General features: G+C 41.0%; 4 protein-coding genes and 1 long non-coding RNA gene across 9 annotated transcripts; 1 reads left to right on the top strand and 4 right to left on the bottom strand.

Moving 5' to 3' along the window:
• Positions 1–150: 150 nt before the first annotated feature.
• LOC125977296 (uncharacterized) lies at positions 151–952 on the top strand. The gene is made up of 2 exons (XR_007484581.2): positions 151–283; positions 710–952. It is a non-coding gene; the product is annotated as an uncharacterized lncRNA (long non-coding RNA).
• On the bottom strand, positions 425–4,190 carry LOC125977249 (von Willebrand factor A domain-containing protein 1). 3 transcript variants are annotated; one of them, XM_049733591.2, is made up of 5 exons: positions 4,001–4,190; positions 2,034–2,567; positions 1,681–1,959; positions 1,044–1,319; positions 425–974 (listed from the first exon to the last, which is right to left on the bottom strand). In XM_049733591.2, exons 1-5 carry the CDS (start codon positions 4,152–4,154, stop codon positions 691–693), a joined length of 1,527 nt encoding a protein of 508 aa, XP_049589548.1. In that variant the 5' UTR covers positions 4,155–4,190; the 3' UTR covers positions 425–690. The 3 variants fall into 3 exon arrangements, with proteins under 3 accessions (XP_049589548.1, XP_049589546.1, XP_049589547.1); XM_049733589.2 differs by having other exon boundaries at positions 3,839–4,178; XM_049733590.2 differs by having other exon boundaries at positions 425–968; positions 3,839–4,175.
• Positions 4,191–9,493: 5,303 nt separating this feature from the next.
• On the bottom strand, positions 9,494–13,311 carry LOC125977286 (transmembrane protein 88). Of its 2 annotated transcripts, XM_049733633.2 has the most exons (4): positions 13,205–13,294; positions 13,074–13,146; positions 12,436–12,730; positions 9,494–10,517 (listed from the first exon to the last, which is right to left on the bottom strand). In XM_049733633.2, the coding sequence occupies exons 3-4, from the start codon at positions 12,727–12,729 to the stop codon at positions 10,290–10,292; spliced, it is 522 nt and encodes a 173-aa protein (XP_049589590.1). In that variant the 5' UTR covers position 12,730; positions 13,074–13,146; positions 13,205–13,294; the 3' UTR covers positions 9,494–10,289. The 2 variants fall into 2 exon arrangements, with proteins under 2 accessions (XP_049589590.1, XP_049589589.1); XM_049733632.2 differs by having other exon boundaries at positions 13,074–13,311.
• Positions 13,312–15,486: 2,175 nt separating this feature from the next.
• Positions 15,487–21,059, bottom strand: nbl1 (NBL1, DAN family BMP antagonist). 2 transcript variants are annotated; one of them, XM_049733631.2, is made up of 4 exons: positions 20,916–21,059; positions 17,939–18,119; positions 17,002–17,113; positions 15,487–16,027 (listed from the first exon to the last, which is right to left on the bottom strand). In XM_049733631.2, the coding sequence occupies exons 2-4, from the start codon at positions 18,109–18,111 to the stop codon at positions 15,755–15,757; spliced, it is 558 nt and encodes a 185-aa protein (XP_049589588.1). In that variant the 5' UTR covers positions 18,112–18,119; positions 20,916–21,059; the 3' UTR covers positions 15,487–15,754. The 2 variants fall into 2 exon arrangements, with proteins under 2 accessions (XP_049589588.1, XP_049589587.1); XM_049733630.2 differs by lacking the exon at positions 20,916–21,059 and adding an exon at positions 19,607–19,910.
• Positions 21,060–21,674: 615 nt separating this feature from the next.
• LOC125977293 (MICOS complex subunit Mic10) lies at positions 21,675–24,928 on the bottom strand. Its single transcript, XM_049733642.2, has 4 exons — positions 24,773–24,928; positions 22,071–22,118; positions 21,887–21,996; positions 21,675–21,819 (listed from the first exon to the last, which is right to left on the bottom strand). Exons 1-4 carry the CDS (start codon positions 24,831–24,833, stop codon positions 21,808–21,810), a joined length of 231 nt encoding a protein of 76 aa, XP_049589599.1. The 5' UTR covers positions 24,834–24,928; the 3' UTR covers positions 21,675–21,807.
• Positions 24,929–24,935: the final 7 nt, after the last annotated feature.

The following is a 24,935-nucleotide window of genomic DNA, read 5'->3' as shown; positions in this document are numbered from 1 at the left end:
TCCAGATTAATGTTCAAGATTCTCAGTTCTGATGTGACGGATTCAAATGTCTCAACCACTGTCGGCACGAGTGTAAAGAACCTTTCAGTGTGTGAGAGCGTTTCCGGCAAATATATTAGTCGTGAGTGAGAGCATTTCATTAATGTGCCATTTGTTGTAATTCCCAACAACAGCCGTTAGATGGCGCCATAAGCAAGCAAACGCCAGAACAACAAGGAAGTCGAGGTCTGCTGTAAATGTGTGATGGTGGATGAGCTTGTTCGACGGAGGGTGGCTGATGAAGGTAATAATCTAATTTGCAATAATATATTTGCATGCATTACATGTTAGTCTACTACTTCAGCCTGTTTTTAATAATTAAATATAAAACTTGATTGGTTAGTTGTGTAGAGGAAATTAAATTATGAATAGGCTTATATTGATGTGGGATGAGTATGATATTTTTTTTATTTCCAAGCCACATGAGTCAGGACATATTGTAGTGTTCTGTCTCTAATCCATTAAAAGGGAAGAATATTCAGTACTACAGGCTGCATATGTAATTTTGTGCCTCCAGCACTACAAACACATAATGTTCACCAGCTGCTTGATTGCCGCATTCTCCCGTTAAGCCAGGAAAACGGATATTGCATATTCACAAAGGAGCAAAACAAAAAGGAACTGAAGAGACATTCAGCTCCGTTAACCTGTTTATTTTTCTGTCGTGCAGCACAGGCCGTCTCCTCGGCCCGAGCTGTAGATGGGGGACACGCACACGCGGCTGGTGGGCGCAACGTGTGTGAGTAGCGTTGAGTGCGAGGATGACGGCAAGAACGTGGAAGTGGAGTCATAAGTGTTCCCTTTCTCCCAGCTGAGCCAGAATCCTCTCAGGCCCTGCTGCCGGGCCTTCCATTCTACCTGTACCTCGTCATGCTTCGCCGTGGTCAGCTGAAGGTCATCGAGGGCAGGCAAAGCCGCTGGTGCTGGTGCTGGTGCTTGAAGAGAAGATACAAAGCCATTGGAATGAATACACAAAAAAAATTTTGGTGGAAATGTTGACACACCTTCTTGAGAGCATGCTTTCACAGACATGGCTCTTTCTTTGCCGTTCTTGTACAAAGCACTGACTGTGACAAGATACTCAATTCCTGGTTCCAGCTCGGTCAGCACAGTAAAGTTCTGGTGGCTCTGTACAATCACAGTGTGGACTGTTCCGCTTGGAATGGCTCCATATTCCACCCTGTATCCCCGAACCAGAGCTGGCTGCAAGGGACCCCAGCTCACTTGCGTCTTACCGGAACCGGAGTCGTGCACTGAGACCACTGCCGGGCTTAAAACACCTGAAAGTGGTATAGGGAAAAGTAACTGGTCAATAACAAACTTTAATTTGGAATCGTTTTCTGTGCCCATAAAAGTAGACTGATTTTAAAAAAAAGTCTATAGTTTTTTTTTTTTTTCAAGCTGATCAAGAATTTAGATTATTTTCATTTTTTAAAATAAATTTAATTATCAAGCAAACTGATCTGGACTGAAGCAGTCATTCTTTTGCATGCCACTAGAGAAAGCCCCATGTACTACTCAGGCCGCTCTGACCACTGAAAATTAATTACACCAGTTTTTAAAAAAAAAAAAGAAAAAAAAGTGAGTTTCTTAATCAATTACGCAAGATTAAATGTTCAGGTCATCGTCCTTCATTCTCACCAGCAAGCGTGGTGAAGGTCACAGTGAGCGTGTTGAAAAGCCTCTTGTTGGACTCCGGCCGCAAGAAAGCAGAATAGGTGGTCTCAGGTTGTAGTTTGGTCAGCTCCATTGAGCTAGATTCTCCCGGGATAACGCGTCTCTCCTCTGCATGTGTTTTCCCAACGGCCTTATACCACAACTCGTAATAACCACTTAGTGCGCTTAAAACAGGACGCCATTGCAGTACAGCACTATGGGATGTCACATCAACAGCACGGAGACGCTCTGCTCGAATGATCCCTAAAGTTGACACAAAGACAGGAATCATATTGAAAAGGTCATTAGAGGTGGGATGTGTATATCTTCATACATACTGATAATGGCCTCTCTCAACTTCTCTGTGATGACGTCAATGTTTTCTATGTCCACAGAGTACAGGTGGGACTCCAAAGGAGGGGAAACAGCCCGCTGCAGCACATGGAAGTTGCCGTGCACGGAGGACACAATTAACACAGAAACCCCCTGCGCCTTCAGCTGCGCCATGGGCTCATCCACCTCCCCCAGCTCGACACCATCCGTGAGCCAGAGCAAAACTTTCGGCACGTCTGTGTTCGTCAGGAGCCGCTGGGCCACCCGTAGCGCCATCTCCGTGTTGGTGTTGCCTTGCAGATGCGTGATGCTAAGCAGAGCTTTCTGTAGATTATACTGGTTGGTGTGCTCATCCAGCCCGAACTCCAAGTTTGGTTTGGTCCCCACCTGCAGCAGCCCAATCCTCACGTGGCCGCGGCCTAGCGAGAAAGGCCGAAGTAGCTTGGCGGTGAAGTCCAGCATGCGTGCGAACTCGTAGTTGGCGATGCTTCCTGAAGAGTCCAGCAATATGAGAATGTCGCCCTCACAGCAGTTTGACACTAAACAGGAGAAGGGACAAAGCAAACGCAATTAAATCTAAAGGAGTCACACTTGAAGTAGTTGGGCTTTTGGAATGAAGATGATCAAGATGGAGGCTGATCTGAAGCCCATCCCAGCTGACCTTAGGTAAAATGTGGACAGATGACAAGAACATTGTGAGAGCTACAAAAACAAAGACCTTCAGACGTTCAATGCAAACCAGTGGCCAATGTATGTGCAATGGCGCCGAGTGTATCAGATGGGGTTGTAAATAAGAGGTGAGATATATCTCATGCTTACAAATTCATCTTTTGGAGCTTGAAGGCCTCAAAGGATTTTAGAGCATCGATTGGCCTCACTGGTCCAATTTGTGTAATTGATATTCTGCATTTTTGAAGCCTCAGCAAAACCGCTGAGATTTTTTATTGCAGTAATTGCCCGCAATCATTAATTTTTTAAAGGGAGAAAATAAAGCTGCAGGAAAAGAGTGAAAAAGCACACAAAATTTGATAGTAAATACCTCTGAGAGAAGACGCTGGGTGGAAATAAAAACAAGACAGAGACACAACAAACAAGCTGATGAGGGTTGGACTGACTCTTTTTGATAGAGATGCTTGAACGTAATGTTGCAATCATCCAAAACCGAGGCGGAATCTGAGCATGTCATCAGTGAATACCTGTCTAGAAAAGCCTGGAAATTCCACTGGATGGACAAAAGTATTGGGACACTCACCTACCATAACCTCTACAGACAATAAAAAAAATACTCACAGGCATATTTTACTATCCTCTGTGAAGACATTAATTTTATTGTGCCTTACAATTTGACACTATGTATGTCTTGTATTATGCTGCCTCTAGTAGCCAAGTGGTGCACATCACAAGGAACAGCACAATTAAAGCAAAAACAAATGTGGGGGGAATTATTTTTTAAATTCCCTTTAATTAAGTCAACACCGTTTGCTTTTATAAAGGAAAAAAAAAACAATATAAAGATCCTTCCTTATTAACAAAATGTTCAGGATTCTTTGAAGCTGGTACAAATGTTTGTTTTTTTTCCATTTATTTCAACAGTCAATTTCAAATACTGTCATAAAAAATCAAGACATAATTACACTTATATTTAAAATGAACAGATTTTTAATGCCAAACTCTGTGCAAGTGTACCTAACAGAGTGACAGAGGAATGACTTTTATACGTAAGCGATTAAATAGAGCAAATATAGACGCGTAAAATATAATTTGTGATTGCGCGTGAGTGACTGCTTGCTGTGTGCTTGTTCTATCTCACCTGAGTCAGGTAACCCAACAACCTGCAAGCTACCGCGCTGCAACACGGCCCACAGAAAAACACAACCAGGTAAAAAAGTCTTCATTCTCATTAGATGGTTGCACTTGGCATAACTTTTCTCCTCTATGTTTGTGGAAGCGTTATAGCAATGCGCGGAGTCACCTTCATCGTCTTCCTCCGTCTCTCCGCCCCTCCCTCTCGTGTTCATCCAGGAAGTCGCATCATCGTTCAACGGCGTCAGGACGCGCCGTCTCGCTGCTCCAACATGTAACAGGCAAGGTTGTCGTTGCCCGCGGTCGTTCCGTGCGTGATTCATTACACCTCTAATGGGCAAATAATGTGCCGATTGCAAAGTGCGATAAAACAACGCCCCACGATAAATGCACAGTGAAATATTTACAATGGGGCGTATGAGTCAACGTCACACGTGGAAGACATGCTCAAGTATTGCAGTTTTTTTATTTGCTTAATTGGGACTGCTCCTATTTGGTCTAGACGTGATTTCATACAAATATTATGACGTGTCGAGGATATGAATGGCATGCAATGAACTTTGTTGTCACGCGAAAAGTAGCTGAAAGTAACAAAGTAGAAATATTTCAGTTCAGCAAGTGAGTTTGCAGAGTTAATAATGCTCGGAAGTTTTAAATGTAGCTTCACTAGCGATCCCACAAGTCTTAAACGTGGACTTTTAGGATGAAATATATGGGATTCATTAATTCACAAAGGTCAAAGTGACCTTTGCGTACTTATTTTTTTTAAGTACCCACTTCAAGTGGATTTTTCAGTAGATGATTTTCTTTCGATTTTTACTCGTTTTAATTTTTCTGATGACTTTGCAATAACCTATGCTGCCTGGGGACTGTACCGGTTAATACATGACAGCGTGTCAGTAATTCTCAGCAAACATGCCCCCTAGTGGCTGTGAACAGTAAAGCTGTTAGATCTTTGAGGTTGATGTTGGAAAAGGAAGAATGAAGTCTTATCTAAGTTTTGTCTGACTTGCACATGAGCCCGCAGAGTGTGAAGAGGTGCATGGTGGGTAAGAGGAGAGATGTCCTGGCAGGTCGATGTAATGATAACACTTCAAATAGCTGCTGGAATCTGTTGATACATGGTTAAAAAAAACATCAAGAAAATCTTGTTCACATATCTGGTTGGTATTTCTTTGCTCACACAGGAGACACCTGCTATGTTTAACCATCTTGAAAGCTCCAGTTTCAGCTCTCTGCTTGACTCTTGAACAAATTATCACCAGTGACACAATAAAATGAAGCTCCTCCCTCTTATGTCAACATAGTGAGTTGGCACCAAAATGCTACAAGATGAAAACAGGAATTTGATATTACACAATTTTATCTGGAGCAAAAAACGGAGGTATGATTCTCCCCAAAAATCTAGAATTGAATAGTGAATGCCAAACCGTGAATATGTGGGGGATTATGACGAAGTTGAAGATTGTTTCCATGCTTAGTATCGGGGGCAAGGAGAACTTGACTTGACTGTTTAGACAGATGAGTGCGGATGCGGCCGTCTTTCGTACGCATTTGTAGACGTTTGTCTGCTGCGTGTCTGGGCCTGTGGCATCACAGCCCTATCGCTAAGTTAAAAAAAATGGAATTTCCCAATGAGGAAGAGTTTTTTTAAGACTTCCTGTTTGCAGAGGTAAACATGGATTAGAAAATTACTGTAGTACTGCAACAACTTTGTTCCTCTTTCAATGCGAGTGACATAATGACAGGAAAAAGATTAAAGTGCTTTTCCACGAAATAGCAAATTCCATAAGGACTATGCTAGGCACATCTCTGAATCCTAAATAGTGACTCATTTCCCTCAACAATTTTTCAAACTAATTTACTATCCGGGACAAAATCTCAGTGTTGCCAATTCCACCTCAATTTGCAACATTAACCAAGACTGGAGTATCGGCACAAAGTTAATATTGTGATGCTAGTGTTCCATTTGAGCTTCAGCATTAGACAAACTTAATGATGATGAGTCATGTCTCTGCAAGTTCAGTTGGTATTAATAGATAAGCCAATGTAAAATTTATAGTTGGCCAGAGGGCAGAAAAAAAATGTTAAAATTTCTTGAGGATGAACTTTGGATTTGTGCAACTTGAAAGTCAGTGATTATTTAAAAAAAATAAATATTTAAAGAAAAAAATTATTGGAAAAAAAAAATCAATGACTTTGCTTTGATGTCATTTTGGTGCTGGCCTTTCATTTTTCCATGCTCCTGTTTGGCATAAAAAAACTGAAATATTAAACTTTTTGACAATATTTTAGTTAAAGTGACAAGGACGAGCTTTTCAAGTAGGCTGGTAAATTCTTGATTTATATTGACTCACAGTATACTAAATGAAAATGATTAGCTTTACCCTGGAATCAGAAAATTTATTGAATCAACCGCCCAAAAATGAGCTTCTGATGTTTCCAAATGATGAGCTCCACTTTTGCTGGATTTTACCTCCAGTTTATCTTAAATGCAATTTAACCTCACACATTTAATACCCATATTTGGGTGATCCACGTTTAAGTGGGCTTCTATTCATCAGGGGATGATAATAGCACTTTAGGAGGGATTATATTTATTAACATTTCCACTTGTGTCCTTACATCGATTTGATTCCTCAGTGTGTTGTGCTGACTTGTAAGTAAAAAGAACAAACATATATACACACGCGCGCACACAAATACACACAGTCGACACTTTGCTGCTGACTGGAGCAATAATCACACAGATTGGAGGATCAGGCGGGTGATAAAAGATACTCTGCGGTATTTGTGAAAATCCGCAGATTGAGAAAACTCTTCAGCGTGACCTTTTATAGCTGCTGTTCTTCAACATGTTCATTGTTATTCCTCATACTCACCACACAGAAGAGAAGAAAATTAAAAAAAAGATTATTGGGACAAAATTGCCCATGGGTGGATCTGATTTCATTAAGTGTAATGGCTTGGATGACCCAACGTGTTAGCGTGCTAGCCTTTTTTGACTGATGCAAGGTTGTGTTGTACATGTTGGAAGCAGGCTTAATGAATAGATTTCTCTTTTCAGGCTCACACCGCAGGCGACAGGTTGTAATGAGATAGAAGTGGAACATAGAAAATGGATTTTCGATGTGACAAAATAGGAAGGACCCGCAAGGAGCCCTCGCTATTATGCCGTGAACTAAAGAGGAAGTAATGAGGCAGAAGCTGGATAAGAAAGGGAAGATTATGTTTCTTGGTGGGAGCTCGCGTCTTCTCCTTATCTCTGTTGGCAGACGACAAGAGGCAGATTTGACACATCTGTCAAGTTTATTTTGAGGAGAATTAAAACGATGACAGTTAAAAGCAGGTACAGGCAAAAGAGTTAGACATTAAAAAAAAATAGATAAAAAGCAGCTTTGTTTCTGAAAGAGTGCATGAACAGAATTTTGGATTTTTTTTAAAAAAATGCTTTGAAAATTCTTAAAAAATCTTTTCATTCTCCTAGATTTAAAAGCATTTACAATTTTTTGTAAATAATGCCATTAGAGTTTCTGCTAAAGACGCACATAAAAACCTAGTAGCAGAATACTCTGGAGATGCCACCATGGTGTCAATTAAATATTAAGCTAAGGAATCCAGAGAGGCTGATGCTGAAGTAAACAACCCAAAAGAGGTACGTGTATCCCCGGGGGAGTGCTAATTAGGAGCAATGAGGCTGTAAATGAAAGGTAGAGAAGGGACATTGTAGTGGCCAATGTGTGTGTGTGTGTGTGTATGATGACAGTATACAAGAGGGAAATGAATTGAGAGCCCTAAATGGCTTATAGATTGAGCTTGAGTGCTTCATAAAACAGCGGCGAAGCAGAGCCCAGATGAGACGCTGTTGTTATGAGGCAAAGGCGTATATTGTGCAGCCAGCTTGAAATCAAGGATACTTTAGGAGCGATAAGAAACACATCTGCACTGACATTCATCTAAAATTGAGAGCATTTGTTGTTATTATTATTTTGTTTTGCACTGAAGGAAGATAGACCTTTACAGGCTATTTATTTGGATCTGTATGTTTATTTTGGGAATCTCAACTACATTTGATATCATTTGGATGGATAAATGAGTCACAAAATTAGCTGGAAAATAAATCAAGTCTAAATAATAAATTAATTTGATCTTTTAAAAATGTTACAATTATTTTCCAATTTTAAATTATTGCGGACCACCTGCAATACCGCCCTGGACCACTAGAGAGCCACCAGTTGACAATCCCTACAAATATAGAACAATATTTGCAATGGCTTGGGTTGAAAGTGCCTTCAGGGTGACTACATGTATTTTTAAAAAAATTTTTTTTAGCAACATTAGCAACACAGTTCCAGCCAGTTTGCATGTGGTAGCAGATGTGGCACTGGTGATTTCAGGCTTAGAGTCAAGGAGCATATCTGACTCATGGGGCATATTAAGAAAACAAAAAAGCCCTGCCGGGTGAGTGTCGTCACATAGGCGATACGACCGTGCCGGCGGGGTATGTCATGGGCCAGCTCATTATAATCCCAGCAGCGGCTGTACCATCTCCATTGCTTGCTTGGTGCCTTTGCCCAATGCTATCAAACCCAACGGCCATAAATTTGCCTTGAAGTGATTTGATATGGCAAAAAGCTAATTGGTTGAGTGTCTTTAAATGGACCATAAAGAGAGAAGATTTTCATTGCACTAATTAAAAGTATTTGCTACCTCACGCCTACAGCCTGCCCTGGAAGTGTTTTTCCTCAGAGAGCTTCGCCGTGCCTCACTGACTGCTGGTAATTATGCACTTGAGTGCTTCATCATCCACATTTGTTGGGTGTGTAGAGAATGTGCAAATCACACTTTGTTGTAACCATTATCCCTCGTCTTGAAAGGATGTTATTTGCTTGGCCACTTGTGCCCTGAAATTGTTTTTTTTTTCTTTCTCGGGAATCATATACAAATTGAACAAGCTTAGTATGGTTGTAGGTACGCACACACACAGACACACACAATAGCTATTGTATAAAGTCAATTCCAGATAATGCAATTATTCACTTTACACTGAACATTGTTCTTGAAATGGAATCACCCTGTTGACTCAGCGCGGCTGTGGCACGTATGCCATCTTTCTAGCCTGATGTTGACGTACGTACTTGACACACTTTGGGCATACAGAAAAATGTATTACCTCAATCACTTCAAATTGGAACATTGTTTGAGTAAAAACGCGTGGGCTGCTAAATTGTCAGTGGTATTTAAAGGCTAGCTTGATATTCAGAAATGCACAACTTTTGTTTTTGTCGACTGCTGTGGCTGGAATGCTCGAAATATACAGTCTTGTAAAATATTTTTGCTCGACGATAAAGTTCTTTATTGAACATGTCAGGCAGATTATGATGCTAATAATACATATGGTCCCAGTAGAATGCGGTAATTCCTCAAAATGATTTGTCGATAAACACAATACTCGGGTGATTGAATGGCCCATGAACATCGCCACCATAGACTTTCAAACTTGATTAGCTGATTACCTCACTTGTTTTGCGCGTGCTTGCATATTGTTAACATTGATTTGAATGAGAATTTATTGGATGCTTTGTCTTCCAATCAGACCCATGTTGTCCTTTGTGAGTGTGTGCCTTGTCTGATTTTAATGTCAAGCAATTACTCACTGGAGTCAAATCAGTAAACTTTATTTGATTTTATTTAGTGGATAGGTCACACCACAAAAGAAATCTACCAGAATCTATTTGTATTGATGGGAATACTCAACATGACAATGTTTGTTTATGTTGTTTGGCTCAAGCAATAAGGCAAAAAATTTTTTTTTCCCGCTACTAAAATATGCTGTAAAATTTACAATCAACAAATAATTTACTGCATGTGTAGCCTACATCAATATTTGAGTAATACTTTTTTTTCTATACTTCCAAGATAACAATAATACAAAGCAAGATGAAGAAGATGCTGGGCATGCAGACATTAAAGCAAATGACTTGAGAGCAAGCAGAATGAGCCAAAGCAATCTGATGCTCAAATTCCACTCGGCACCAACTAAACAAATAATATCAACATGGCGGTGATATAATACTTATAACAGTAGCTATCTGAACACAAGCGGTGCAGCAACACATATAGCCAGACAATATAACAATACTCACTGGCATACATTCTTTATCCTCTGCAAAAAACAACTAACAAGCTTAGTGAGGTAATTACAGTAGATGTGAATTTCTGTCTGCCCCCCCCCCATATTATGTAATATTTTGTTTATTAAATACACAGCATTTTTTTGTAAACTATGTCAAGGTAATATATTCCTTGTGTAACATTTTTTCTGAGTGATGTGCCAGGAGGTTTTTCTAATATGAAGTATATGCCTTGGCTCACAGGGGAAAAACACGAGGTATGAAAAGGCGACCTTCCTTTCACTCAGCATGCCAGGCGTTTTATTCGGCACCTTAATGTAGCAATCAGACCCAAGCGTGAACGCTGCCCACCCAGTCCATCAACCTCCCTCTGTACCATGCGCGACTGATTGGCTGAATGAGAAGCAGGAGTCGAAACCTTCGCAGGAGACCACAGAAAAGTGCCGCCGCAAGCACCACGAGCGGCGACATCATCACAAAGCCCAGGATGATGAGGGCAGAGCAACTGTTGTCGTCAAGGTAATTGCAGATGGCCGATGAGCTGCCCAGGATCTGTGTTAGGACACACACATAGTAGGGTATTTCTCTAAATTATTTTATTTTAGTCTTGCAAGAACACACAGCAGACGTATGAAAGTGCCACATGCAACCCTAGAGCCACAAGTTGAAGACCTGGACTTTGGATTTTTGTCTACCTATGTACTGTAAGTAGGAGCGTTTGCATTTTAATATTTGTAAAGGAGAGATGTCGTGTGGGCAGTGAAGTGTGACACAACTGTCTCAGAGTTGTCACCAAGTCTCTCAGCTATCAATCAATGAGGGCAAAGAGGAAGTTCACACACAAACACACACACAAACGTGCAAAATGTGACAAACAATCCAGCATTTAGCATTTTTTACTGTTGTGTTCACAAACACGTGCAGCATCCCATAATCTGAGAATTCTTGTCGGACTGCAACAATCGCTTTTGATGCAGCGATAGTACGGGAAACGTGTTAAAACACCCTGTCTCAGCATTGCGGCATTCCTGACTCTGTTACGGCTCAGATGATCCCTTAGAAAGCGTACAATTTCTCTGGTTTTACTTTGGACAGCTCCCAGGCTACTACGGCTCACGGTTGAGACCTGAGTGGTTGCATGCTGTGCATAAGGAGGCAGGAAGTCTCGCCACAAAGCCATCACAAGTCCCTCAATAGCCAACTCAGTTGCAAACCGGCTGCTCTAAAGCTAATGTACATTTTTTTCATATTCTTAACATTTGCAAAAGAAGAGAAACATTTTTCATTGTCAGCACTGAATTGTTCCTTCAGATTTATGAAATGTTATAATAAGTAATACACATAATTATGCCTTATTAACCGAATATATATATATATATATATATATACACACACACACACACACACATATAGATGAGAGCACCTCTTAGTTCTTTAGTAATCATACATTATTTATAGATGACTTCAAGCACCATTTATAATTTCCTACACATTTGCATATGCACATTTCAAGCACCATTTATAATTTCCTACACATCTGCGTATGCTCATGAAAGGCCATCAGGAGGTTAATTTGTACAGCTCTGGTCGTGCGCCTTGCATTTTGAAGGGTTGGAATACCGGCTACTCACATTTCTTCCCATTAGGTGGCGACGATGCCCTGTAATACGGATGGCAGCCAGCTGTTTCACGAATAGAAGAAAATCTATTGTTTTGATGAGATATTAACTAAACCCAATAATGTTCAATGAAGTTGAAATGCATGTTTTGGGAACGTGGGAGCAAGGCAGAATACTTTTACAATTCACCTCAGACTTGGGAGGCAGATACTGTGCTGCATCACAATTGCCGTGCAATTGATTCAGTTGTTATTAGTTCCTTGCTAGATGTTCCCCAACCTTGATTGACTTAAACTTGCACCATGATTATTTTGCACTCAGTTATTTGGAGCAGAATATTTTACTGTGCTGATTGTCCACACTGCCATGCAATGATGAAATATAATATCTGCAACGGTAGCATGCGAGGCGGGGATGTCTTATTCAAGGACGTAGCTGTAGATCTTCACAGGAAGATGTGACACCAAGACCTATGCAGAACTAAATCTGCTGATCCCTCAGGGTTTGTGTGACGTGATTGATATTTAGCTCCTTACAGTGTTTGCTTACAAATGTGCAATAATTTAACATCAAACAAAAAGATTACAAAATAATCCACTTGTAAATAAATGAGGTGTTTGTTATTGCCATGGCAACCACAAATACTTCAGTTCTATTGTAGTGGACTCGCCCGGAAAGAAGAACCATTCAAAATTGTAATATTGTATTCAAGAGCAAGAACAGCACAGGCCTTTTGTGTTTGGTAATGTTCATGGTTCAGTATGACCCACTTAGTCCAAAAATATAGTCATGCAAATCCCTATCTCAAGTCACCACTTTAATTCCAGACATACGGAGACAGTACAACTCACCCTGGAATGGCACAGGAATCCAGCGTAGAGCAGCACCACTGCGGGCAGCAGCACCAAGGAGAAGACCAGCGTCAGGAGCACAGCACCAGCCAGGAGCACACACATGTTCCAAAGAACCAGAACCGCCCCACAGACCACACAGCCCGCCCTGCCTCTTTTGGTGCCCCACGCGGAACCCCCGCTGTGGGCCACGGGAGGGGGCAGCATCTTCACTCGTTCATCCAGCCACAAGTCTTCATCCTTCTCCTCTTCAAGTGAGCCTCCATCATCCAGGTCAACATCAGTGCCACACATCCTGAAGATGGGAGGTGAGTGGGGTAATGAATATTTAATTAGGAAGTCAAAGTCATTATAGGTCCCCTTTCAATCCCATTCTTGATGGTCAGAAAATCATTACGCTAAATGCAAATGAGGATCATATAGCTCTTAGGCGCGCGCGCACCTTTGCTATTAATCAATCATTTGCCGCTTCATCTTGACAGTTGGTACAGACGATCCATTTTAATCTTAAACGTGCAGAATATGCAACGCTCATTTATGCATAGCACTTCGTTTTAATACAATTTAAAATCATTTAGCGACGTTTCCTCTCACTATATAAACAATGCGGATGTATTGAAGTAGTAAATAGTGCTTACCTTGCAAGTGTGTTCGTGTTCCAACGAGTCCACGCAGTGTAATTCAAGTGTTAATGGTGTGAAAAGCGCAGAGCTGTTTTTAAGAACAAATAAGACTTGTGGAGACAGTTTTTCCAAATGATGTGCCTCACCTGCGAGTTGAGGCGACGCTGAAAGCGAGGACGACACTTGGGGCGCGCGACCCGAGCCCTCGAGCACGAGCACCGCATGCACGCTCACGTGCCTAAAGAGCTTTGTGTGATATTTTTTCCGACATGCTAATCTTCTCAAGGGAAATTAATTATTTATTAAGTGGAATTTCTTTAACCATTTAGTTTCATCCAAATGAGTTTTTGTTGTTGTTTGGCCATCTAGTCGTTTAACAATCATTTTACATCGTCAACTGAAGTTTTTAGTCTGTCCTTAATTGATTTATAACTGATATATTAAAAATGGAAGGTTTTGAGTTTCTTTATAAAAGTCTCCTGTCGGAGTCCTCAGGGTGGTTGGGGAAAGCGGCCAAGCAGAAGACGCAATCAAGTCACAAAGTGTAGATTGGTCTTGGGGGGGATGGACGTTGTTTTTGGAACGAAGGTTGCGTGGATGAGGGGTAAAGGGGAGAAGCGTTGCCATGGATACAGAAATGTGTTGACAACAAGATTTTGTATTCAACGCCATGGGGTAAAGGGAAGCGATTGAAGTGGGTGCAAGCAGACAGGAGGGCTCACATGTTTCTGTTTTTGCTGTCTGCTAAGAATCCTTGCAGCGCTGTTCCGTGTATTTGGAGTTCTCTGGACTTTTCAGCTTCAAGGGGGAACACAGGCAGTTCTCCCGACGAATTTATTCCCCGGTGTTGTGCAGGCGCTCTAGTAAGATATTATGGTCTGCGGTTTGAAGGAACGTTAATGATGGAGAACCAGCATCTGCTGCCATCAGCGGGTCATTTGTCACCTCGACCAAAATGGTTTCCGCGCCGTGGGCTCAGTGAAAAAGCAGACAAAAAGTTTTCAAAGATGTTAATGCCCTTGTTGCTGAAGCAATGTGGCGAGTTTTTCCGGAACTTTTGAAAGAAATTGGAGACTTGCTGTGGTTTTGTAGTTGGCAAGGACTTCTGGATCACATGAAGAATTATAAAAGAACCTTTTTTTGCAGGGCATTTGCAGCATGTAGTCTTATAGTCTTGGCCGCTTTCGAGTGCCTCATTGCTGGCCATGAGTGCACAAACATCTCGCAGAGAAAGGAAAGAAAAATTAAAGGGAAAAGAAGAATAGCGTGCACAAAATTGATTAAATAGAATACAATGCACTAAAAGTACACACATGAATTAAATCAAAATGAATTTCTCACAAATAGTAGCACTTAAACCTAAGGAGGCGATCGATTCTAGAGAGACCTCCGCAGAGGTCATCATAATCCTCTAGACAGAATTTTCCTTGAGTGACATTATCACAAATAGGTTAACCAAAAAGAAGCTATCGCTCAAGGATTACCGTTGCCATGACGCACAACATCCGGAACCGTACGATCATGCCCAATCTCCGGTTTTGATACAATAACCTATGACGTGCGCATCAACGTCTGTCAGCTTTGTGGCCGTGAGATAAGGCGGTGATCAATTTGTCGTGGGGTTCAGACTGTCTGTCGTTGCTCAAATGAAATTACATTGAAGAAAGAGAAGGTCCGGGAATAGATGACAAGTACTGATTGAGGTCTTCGAGTAAAAGATTATCTGAACATTTAGGTGGCATGCGGTGTTCCTGGTTTGTAGCACATGATTGGTGTCCTACATGTAACCTTTCAATATGTCATCATGGCTTTTTAAAGAACATCCGTACCTAAAATAGTATTATTTAAGCAATTATGTAAAAACGTAATTATTCATTTTGGAGAATTATTGAGCATGTCGCAGTGAGGCTGAGTCTGACACCAAAATAATTTATCATTGGGCACCAGCCCAGTATCACATGGTACATGAAATTTTAATACCTGCGCTTAATAAGAAATGGATTTTCTGGGTGATCATTTCTACGCTCCCCAGATGGTCTCCTCTTTTGTACAATAAATTAATCAATTTTACCTTTAATAAAACCGAAACTAGCTTAACAGGTACATTTTTCTCAAACTGCTGCACCTTATTTCAATAAAAGTTCAATTCACCCATGACCATACTCATAACTAAAAGGCGCTACAAAAATAATGTTAAGTTAGTATTGAATTTCATTTTTGTATTTTGTTTTACTGGCCCTTCTAGGTCAGTTAAAATCAACTCAAACGTTTGTTCCCTCTGCTTGAGCGCCTCAGGCTGCTTTTTTTAAAAGTATGAGCGCCCTCTAGTGGCAAACCGACATGACATTCAATTGATACATACGTAAAAGGCTGAAAACAAAGTATAAAGTACACATACCATTCATTTTATAAAAAAAAATACATCAAGTTATCGCAACAATAGAATTTATTGTATTCAATACAGATAAAAAGCAGATACCACAGTTCACTGTGGTTTTGTCTGGGTACACAAATGCACATATATGTAATCGGCAAACAAAGGCGCGACATTTATATATATTTATATATGTTAACAATCTATGAAAAATGGTTAAAATTAAATTTAAAATTTTTAAAAATAAAATCAATCCATATCTTCAAAGTGCGTCTGCAACACTATCCCTTAGGAAGGATGCAAAGTAGGGGATGGATCAAACCTAGCCTACGTCCGACGTATGTGGAAGAGGGTGAGGGCCTGCGTGTGCGTGCTTGGGGTGTGTGTCGGAATGGGGCGGCGGGTGAGATTGGGTCTCGCTCACGGTGAGGGGTAAAGATGGAGGGTCCAGGCTGTTGTCTGTCGGATACAGCTGCATCATGGCACCCTCCTGGCCGCCTTCTTTGCCGCAGGACTGGCAGCTGCAGTAGAAGATCCTCTCGACTAGCTTGTCTACGCGAGGTGTCTCTTCATTTCCTGGGCACTCAAGAGTCACCTGCGTGTTCACAAACACAAACAATTGGCTGTTTGGAACTGTTTATAATTCCTTTCAACTTGACTAGGGTCCCAGTGAAAGTCCACCAAAATGATCCACCTGTCAAAAAGCCGACATATTATACTGCTAATGTTTACATTGTCTACTTGAAATTAATTGATTAACTGAATAACAAAATGAATTATTTGACAAATATTTTCATTTCTTTATCTATACCTCACTTACAGAACTCCCGATCTATCTAGCTTTAAAAATGAGCTATGCTAAGCATTATGATTGTTCGTACTTTATGTTTTGTTTGACATATTTTGTGTAGAACATTTTGACGGAAGCCTGAATTTTACCGCTTTTGCTGCTTCCTTTCCATTGTATGAATTCCTCGCACAAGCTAAACTGGCGCTCCGGACCTCACACAACGTCCCTTCACTCACTGTTTGCATTGTGCATTGAAAATGATCACTCAGCAGTTTGATCAAGATCGAGTTGGAGGGCCAAAGCAACTGTGAGTGGGATCCTCTTTCAAGCGCTCTGCCTTTGTTATTTCCTGTTCTAGTTAAAGTCATGCAACAATAATCATAACCACGAAGACAAACATCCATTTGAGCATAATTAAAAATGAGTTGAGTCGGACTCACACGCACACATGCGTAATCTGAGGGCCGAAACGACTCGTCTATCAGGTATCGGCTATTTTATAATAATATTTTCCTTTGCAACATGAGGTGACCTCACCTGTGCCCCCACCCATCTACTCAGCCCTCCAAAATACTTACTCCAAAGCCTTTGTTGTGGCAAGACCGGATTCCTGTCACGGAGGTACAACCAACTGCCGATAAACGCGGATTAACATTGTCAACAAGCACGGGAATGAATGCACCATTTTTTTGTTTGGACTTTTGTGAACACGCTCGTCTGGACCTTGTGTTTTCTTGCCAGCGTGTTACGTGAGCTAACAAACATGCAAGAAGTCTTACCACTTCCCACTGAGTCTGGGCAGGCATGCAGGAGTCGCAGTGCACCAGAGATTCGGTCGACTGTGGGAACGTGTTGGGAACACTGTAGCTGAAACATTGGCCCAGGCAAGCTCTGTAAGGAGGACACAGGCCGTTAACTCTTGTCACATTCCGACGCACGCATCCAAGTAACGCTAAACCATCAACAAAAAGTGGATTTACAGGTTCATTGTATTTTCTGCCATCTAGTGGAAGAGCGTGTCATTATTCTGGCGGTCAATATATGTAGCTGGTATTGATGGATGATTAAAAAAAAGAATAGTTCAAAAGTCTTCTGGTGTTTTGTGGAGATTCCCATAACATAAGATCATCTTTAATACTGGGAACCCTTTAAAACATGTCGTGAGACTCCACATTGGAATTTGAGTTTTTACGCGCATCAGTGGTCCTGTTTTGGTTAGTATTTGAGTTCAAATAGGCTCAGTCATTGAGTTATAAATGCCAGCATGTGAAAGACAATCTATGAATTTATTACAAGCATTTTTCCCCTGACAAAAGGGAGATATGATTTTAATTCACTTGTGACGTTTTTATAATGATTTGCAAATGGGGTTGGTCAGACAGTTAGAGCGAGTACTATAGTTTTCCTGGTATGTAGTCTACCTAAAAGCAGCAGTTGGTCCCCCCACCATTTTTTATATAACAATGTCACTGCATGTGGTAAATGGTTCACATATTACAAATGACACAGGATTTTGCTGGCAATTTTATTTGAAGAATCAAAGAAGCCATAAAAGACAATGTGCTTTTATGTGTGTGTTTTTTTTTTTAAATTTGATTGTTTTTTGTTTTGCTAAAAACACTTGCAGAAAAAAGGTTGTGGAAGACACTGAAAGATGATTTTTGTATGAAGAGATCATCAGATAGAAGCGAGGGAAGAGAGGGGTCTCATTCTGACCTGTTTTGAATAGAGCGAGGCTGACATCCAGTGTGCCCGACTATCTGCGTGATGTTCTTGGCCTCGCACCAGGCACTCTTGTCAGGGAACAGCGCCAGGCGGTTGATGTGTGCGGGCGGTGCCGCAGCATACGATGGAAACATGGCGCAGCAAATGAGAATGCTCTGCCACATGACTGCACCTAAAGGGGCACAAGTATCAGCAAACTTTTTTCCGTCTGAGATTATTCACTCTCAACGAACCTGCTGCTAACTTTCCAAAAATGTCTGGCCTTGTTTGTGATGTATAAGAACGGACACAGGCATGCTCGAAAATGATGTAAATCACCAGCTGCAGTGAGAACATTAGGGTGGACTCGACTCCCATTGTCCCTAAAAAGGCCGATAGTTGGAAGAAGGAAAACTTCACCTCCCTCTTTAAAAATGCCTCAGCCTGTCAAGTCCTTTTACAAGCTAGAGTTTTAACACGTTTCTCCTGCTGTGCATTTTTTGGTTTTCTTCTAAGAGGCAGACACGGGGAAACCAATTGTAAATTTGCTAAAAAATCTGAGTACATTGCTGTCTTGATAAAAAATCCTATTAAAATGTAGATCATGTGTTACATGGATGTACTGTAAAGTGTGCGTGTAAACTAATGAGGAAGAAAAAAAAAGATGGATAGGATTTGAGGTCAAAGATTAATTACAAAAACATTTGCCACGTTGTGTGCCTGGTTGATGATCAGTAAAACAGTTCACAGTATTATTATTATTATTTTTTTCCTGACAATAGTCGACTCCCTCTCCCCGCATTACAGCAACCCATTTTGGGCCCTCAACCTGAAGTTTGGGAAAGTAGATCTCACGGAATGTGTTCAGCGACAATAGTTGACTTATAATTTCATGTTTACTTTTCCCATAGCAGGTACTGAAAAGTGAAGTGAGTTTCAGGAATATATTATTAAGCTTTTAGTAAATATACGGTAGTAGTCGTCACATGTTTTAAGAACCATCTAAAAAAAATTCTAAAAAAAAAACCTCTGCCAACAAATATGAGGCAGAGGTTTTATTCTTAAAATGTATACATTTAATCAATTTTTTTGTAAGACATTGTAACATTATGCACTGCTTGAGTATAGGAAAATAAAAAAAATAATGTACCTAATGTTCTAGCGCCAAATGTTTTGGAAAGAACTGTGAAATAAAATGCCAGCTACAGTAAATACATTTTTTTGTAAACAAAAACATCTAAAATTTGAAATGTCATTTGAACGTATGAATACAACTGATTCTCGTGAACCAGCGTACCACATTTTGAGAATCATATGAATAGTTTTCACTCTTATAAAAGTCTAAAAACAAAGTGACAGTTGAATAAAGTTGATCTCACCCTTTGAAAACGCCTGACGGAGAGGAAAGGAAGCTGTTTTGTATTATTGGTAATACTGGAATTTATACAGCCTTACTATAAAGTACTTAGGCGGGCAGCATTTGACACTCATCTTGAGTTTACGCGGTTTTCACTCGCAACGCAGATAAACATAATGAGATTACATTTTATTTATAGGATAAAAAAAAAAAAGGGTTTCCTGGCGTCGAACTTTGGTATATCACCGAATAAAGAATGAAATAATGTTGTGATGACATTACAAGTTGCTAATTTGAAAAAAGTAACGGTCCACCGATCTTACCGTTGCTGCGCGTTAACGCCGTCTCCCAGGAATAAAAAAATAGATGCGTAGATAGTCAAAGGAAATAATTATCCTGCTCTGTGGTGGTAAATCCAAACCCGCTCTGTCATTTAGCGGTCACATCATCCAGGAGCGGCAGCGGCAATAGCGTGTCCGGGGTTCGAGGAAGGAAGTAGGAGGATGAGGAGATAGATGGGCCGTGCGCTGCTATCTCATGTCAAGCTCCATCAACCCGGAGCGCCCCTCCCCTTCTTTCTTTCTTTCGTCCTCCTCCAGTCCGAGTTTAGTCCCACGTTAAAGGCCACTGAAAATCTCTTTCCAAGCTGTGGTTGTGAGGAAAAAAAAAAAAAAAACCTCAGGCAAACGGAACGCCTGCTGTGAGGGGGGCTTGAATGTCCAGTTTGAAAAAAGTTCTTTGAAAATTAAAGGCGAGGTCAGGTAGTGTTCCGGCCAGATAACATGGATTAGTCACGCTTAACAACATGTGACGTTCACGGAACATGTTTTATATGCCCCTCTCGCGTTTTAGTCCAAAATATTAAAATAAATCAAAACACGACAAAATTACTGGACAGTTTATTAGGTACACGTTCACAATCTAGTTGCATTCAAAACACGAGCTAACAAATGATTCTCTTTACAAAACAAATGAATCAACTCAAATGTTTGTTTTATTCTATAGTTTTGCTTATTTATCTATTACACGAGAAAACTAAAAGTAAACTGCTCACCTTTGGAGAACTAATTTTGATCCGCAAAACTATTCAGATGCCAAACAGAACTACAACTCGAGACATGTAGATATAGTAGATTCTTAAATGTTATAATGGGCCAACAGAAGGGGTGTGTAAAGGGGGGAAGGGGGGGGGGGCTTGGAGTCAAGGCCTCAGCCATCCATATTGACAAAAATATTCCATGAGGAATCCATATCCAGCCTAACAGCGACAAAGTTTCAAAATCTGCCATCTGTTGACAATTTCATTTTTATTTTTTAGTCAGTATATACTGAAGTGTTCGACCTGGGCATGAACCTGCAGGCGCTGCACAGGTGTATAACCTGGCTTGAGTCCATGAATGGCCTTATCAGTTTAATTAGCAAAGACATATTTCAATGAACAGGGGATGAGCGATAGGCTCAATATCTGACATGCTTTCTGCGAAGCACCGCTGTTGAAGCGTGTGACCTTTAAAAGCTTCGTTCCTTTGTGCGCTGGAATGTGTGGGCTTCAACCGAAAGACATGATGGAGAAGGAAAACCAGCACTTTGTCAAGAACTCGTTTTCTTAAGATGAAAAAGTGTTGGACTCACCTGTTAGCAATAAGACCCAAGTGCCGACTTCTTTTACATTCCGCGGATTCTGCTTCAGCAGGGGGCCAAACGTCAACTGACGTCCACACTAACATTTGCTCTCCGTCTTCTTCCTCTTCAATCGGACAAGCGTGCAATCGCAGGAGTGGTCCGAGCACATGCACTCAATCTTGATGATGAGGGCGCGCTGCTAGTGATTACACAAGCCACGTCGACCTTATGATGCTTTGGGAAATGACACGCAGACGGCAATTCTGTCTTCACAATAACCTGAAGTGTACTGGAGGAGAATTGGGACAAGGCCCCAGATGTAGTCTATTGAAGCTTCCTTTTTATCTTTGTTATGGAAATCAGTTTAATCAATGTTGACGCTTCTGTCTTTGTAGGAACACTTCCAAAGTGAAATAATACCAAAGAACTGGAAATGGAAAGGATCTAGCTGCTCGGTAAGTAATTAATTCCCTTTATTTCTGTGTATAAAAAAATAAATCATGTAACATTCGTTTGCCTTTTTATTCATATCCACAAAGAAGCGCCCCCCCAACGACCCCAGTGAATATTTTTCTTTGTCTCTATTTCATGATATTTCTCTTAAACGCTTTCTCCTCCCACTCTCCAACCGGGTTGCAGATGCTGAACCTGGCCCTCATTCCAAACCAGCAGGCGGTCAAGTCTCAGAGCTCATTAACACACAATATTACCTCCCACACCCAAACCGCAGTTTATTGGTCTGAAACAGACAAAAGGAGTGGCAAAGAATCTTCTTGACTCACTTTATTAAATATACATTGAGTGCCCTAAGCGGGGCCAAAGTGGGCATAAGTGACACAGTCAAAGTGCAACACGAAACAGATGCTTATGTGGTGAATCCGCTCGCATCCTCTTTAATCCTTCACTGCTGGTCCTGAGAGGAAAACAAAAATCATGTAGCCTGAGGTGTGCATGTGTGAACAGACCTTCTTCACGCTCACCTTAACCACGCGGCCATGAATCAAGTACGGTGACCTGAAGTCATTCTGGCAGTTGGAGTAGCCCATGCCCAAACCCAAACCGGCACCGAACGAGACAGGCCATGTGCGTCCTGCCGGGAGAACAAAAACATTCATTCATCAGCTAAATGAGGAGAGCCTGGTTCTCTTTACACTGATGACTTACGTTTAAAGAGAAGGATGGAGAAGACAATCCCTACACCCAGGCCGGTTACTGCAAAGGGGAAGAAAAATAGACGGCATTAACAACTCGACTCCAGTGACTCAACTCAAGCGCTGAGGTGGGGTGATTATGTTTGATCCACTCGTAAAGTGTCTGGCACGGTGGACGGGGAACAGACGTCCTGGACGTGGAATCATACAACCTTCTATACAGACCTGGACCTATTTATACTTTTTTTTTACTTACCATTGTTATTTATACATAATACAATCTATACCAAAATAAAAACATAGTGCAACATAAATCAAAACAATTAACTCCAAGTAGACCCCTAAAACTGCTAGGTTAAAAATGAGACTGACCCAGGAGGTTGGGTTGATTTGACCCAACTTTGGTGTTTTTTTTTTCCCCCAAAAAATAAAATCTACATTTTTAAGCATGTAAAACACACATGACGAGGATAAATGTTCTTATAACTTCAATAATAAATGCATTGTGCCATGCAAAGCATTCTATCAATCGAAAAGGAAAGTTATTTTTAAAAAAAACTATATTTATAGTCGAGCCCCACGATTTGCGGGGAAAAGGGACCTGCTGCACATGTAGTTAAAGGAATTGAATGCTGCGGTGTCGGTCCCATGCAGCGCAGCCATAAGAATTGTCGGGCAGTGGCACAAAAATCACCACGCTTGTTTTGTCTCGGACCGGAGAGGACCTTAAAGAGGAATGTGCAGGCCACGCCGCACCCAGTGGCAGGCCAGCCAGCACAACACATATAAAAAGAGCCATTTGGGCCCCTCTTGACTCTTAATTGGATTCAGAGAGCTATGCAGCATGACCGATGTTCTTCAACCAGAACCCGTGGACTGTTTTCCATTACAGTTTTAGTAAAGTCAAACAAGAAAAGCTCATCTTCATTATCAGTCCGGATCGACATTAAACCATATGCATCATTTTGGTCCAAATATTTTGCTCAAGTTAAGGCTGCGCGTTTGGTTCAACTTCCCTTTTCGCTTTGCTCTCGTGCCAGGCGCTGATTTTCATAGCAATACTCGTAGGGAAATATGAGAGCAAATCAACATGTCCCTTTGAATCAAGCTTGTCTTCGTCTGGCTATAATGAAAAGATTTGTGCGGCAACAAAATATATACAAACCGCAGGGCCGAAAATCCACGCCAGGCTCTGAGCGGGCTATTGTTAGATATTTGTTTATCCTCTCAAAATTCCACCAATATGATGTTCGTTTCAAAACATGCAAATTCAATTTAACCGATATCCAAAACAACTACTCTCGAATACGAAGCAATATGTAGCTAACCTAAAGCTAGCGACAATCATTTCGTAAATTACGTAACATTCACCATATATACCTCGTACTAACGGCATTACCAACACATATTCTACAGAGTTAGGCCACGAGAGGCACTTTCACACAGCTGGCAGTTTGCGAGAGTGAGCTCAAAGAATGCAGATGTTTTCCTCCCGGCAAGAAGCGAATTTTATTATGCTGATGGTGGCGTCACACAGAGTCAAGTGGATTGTTTGCCAGTCTAAGTATTTCACCATTTTCCATTTGTCACAGCATACGCTGGGCTTGTTCTAGCGTCTTTCGTTGAGCTGGTGGTGGTGGCGGTAGTGATGGTGCTACGTGACACTCGTTTGGCGCCATTTACAAGGACGATAGTTAAACCACGGGGCGTCCGGGAGATTTGACCTGGAGTCATTCCAGAGGAGAAAAGGAGTTTATACAAGCAGCTCTCATCCAGGAAATATGAATGATTCATTCTTTGAATATAGTGTCCAAGATAAAGGCGTACACTCCCTTTGAAAAGTAAGCTTGTTATTGATTCCTCATTGAACACGAGAACTAGTTTCAACATTTTTACTGATGATTAAATTAAATATTTTTCTAAAAGTGTGGCTTTGCTGGGATTGATAAAAATCTACATAGGTATGTTCATTTTTAGGCACCATTAAAATAAACTGTAATTTGTATTCCTTGAAAAATCAGTCCTGCTTATGATCAAACAAAAAAGCGATTAGCAAGACCGTGACCTCCATCGTGGAGGAAATCACAGACCGCAGCACACTCTTCAAGCCACCGCTCTAAAGTGCACATAGAAGGCAGCAACAAGCCAAATGCTAATATTGTCTCTAGTGGACAAGAAGTATGCATGTGATTCATATTAGATTAGGGATGAACTGTTTGGGGGTTGATACAGCCTTCAACATGTTGATGGTTTAATTGCATCCAGTGTCATCTGAGATGAGTTGCACAGTGCTTCTCTGTGAGGACACTTGAGGAAAGTAAGTACCATCTGGAGGAAGGCCCCCATTTGACTGCTGGACCTGATGCAAATAGCGCATATGTACTTAATCTACGGTGCAAGGTTGTTAAAAGAATGTGCATTTTCAGTTCAACAGACATCAGACACAAGGGAGACTTAAAAGAAGAGCTTGTTTTGAGGAACGATATGTATTCTTGAATTTCAATCTGTTAAATCCTCAGCGAATGCATTTCCATGTTGACCTCACTGTCACGCACGCACGCACGCAGTAGTTAAGTCCTGCAAAAGGGCATCATTACAGAACTGTATTTAGATCGATCACAAATTATTTTCCTGATAACAGACACAATATTGACGTACAATATTAAATATTTTACAGTAACGTCACGTTTGCGATGTTACAAAAATGATATTCACCCGTTTTCACCGCGGTGTCTGCCAGGCACCGGTCCCACTTCCGTCCATGTTGGTCCGCCATGTTTACTGATCTTTGAGAAATCTCGCGAGAGGTATAAAGGTTACGTGATGTACGCCTCACTTAAAAATACTATAGTTTAGCACTAATTTTGCAGATAAGTGT

This window comes from Syngnathus scovelli, chromosome 11 (genome assembly GCF_024217435.2).
Source record: "Syngnathus scovelli strain Florida chromosome 11, RoL_Ssco_1.2, whole genome shotgun sequence".
Taxonomy (NCBI): domain Eukaryota; kingdom Metazoa; phylum Chordata; class Actinopteri; order Syngnathiformes; family Syngnathidae; genus Syngnathus; species Syngnathus scovelli.
This window is presented reverse-complemented; position numbering and strand designations above follow the sequence as displayed.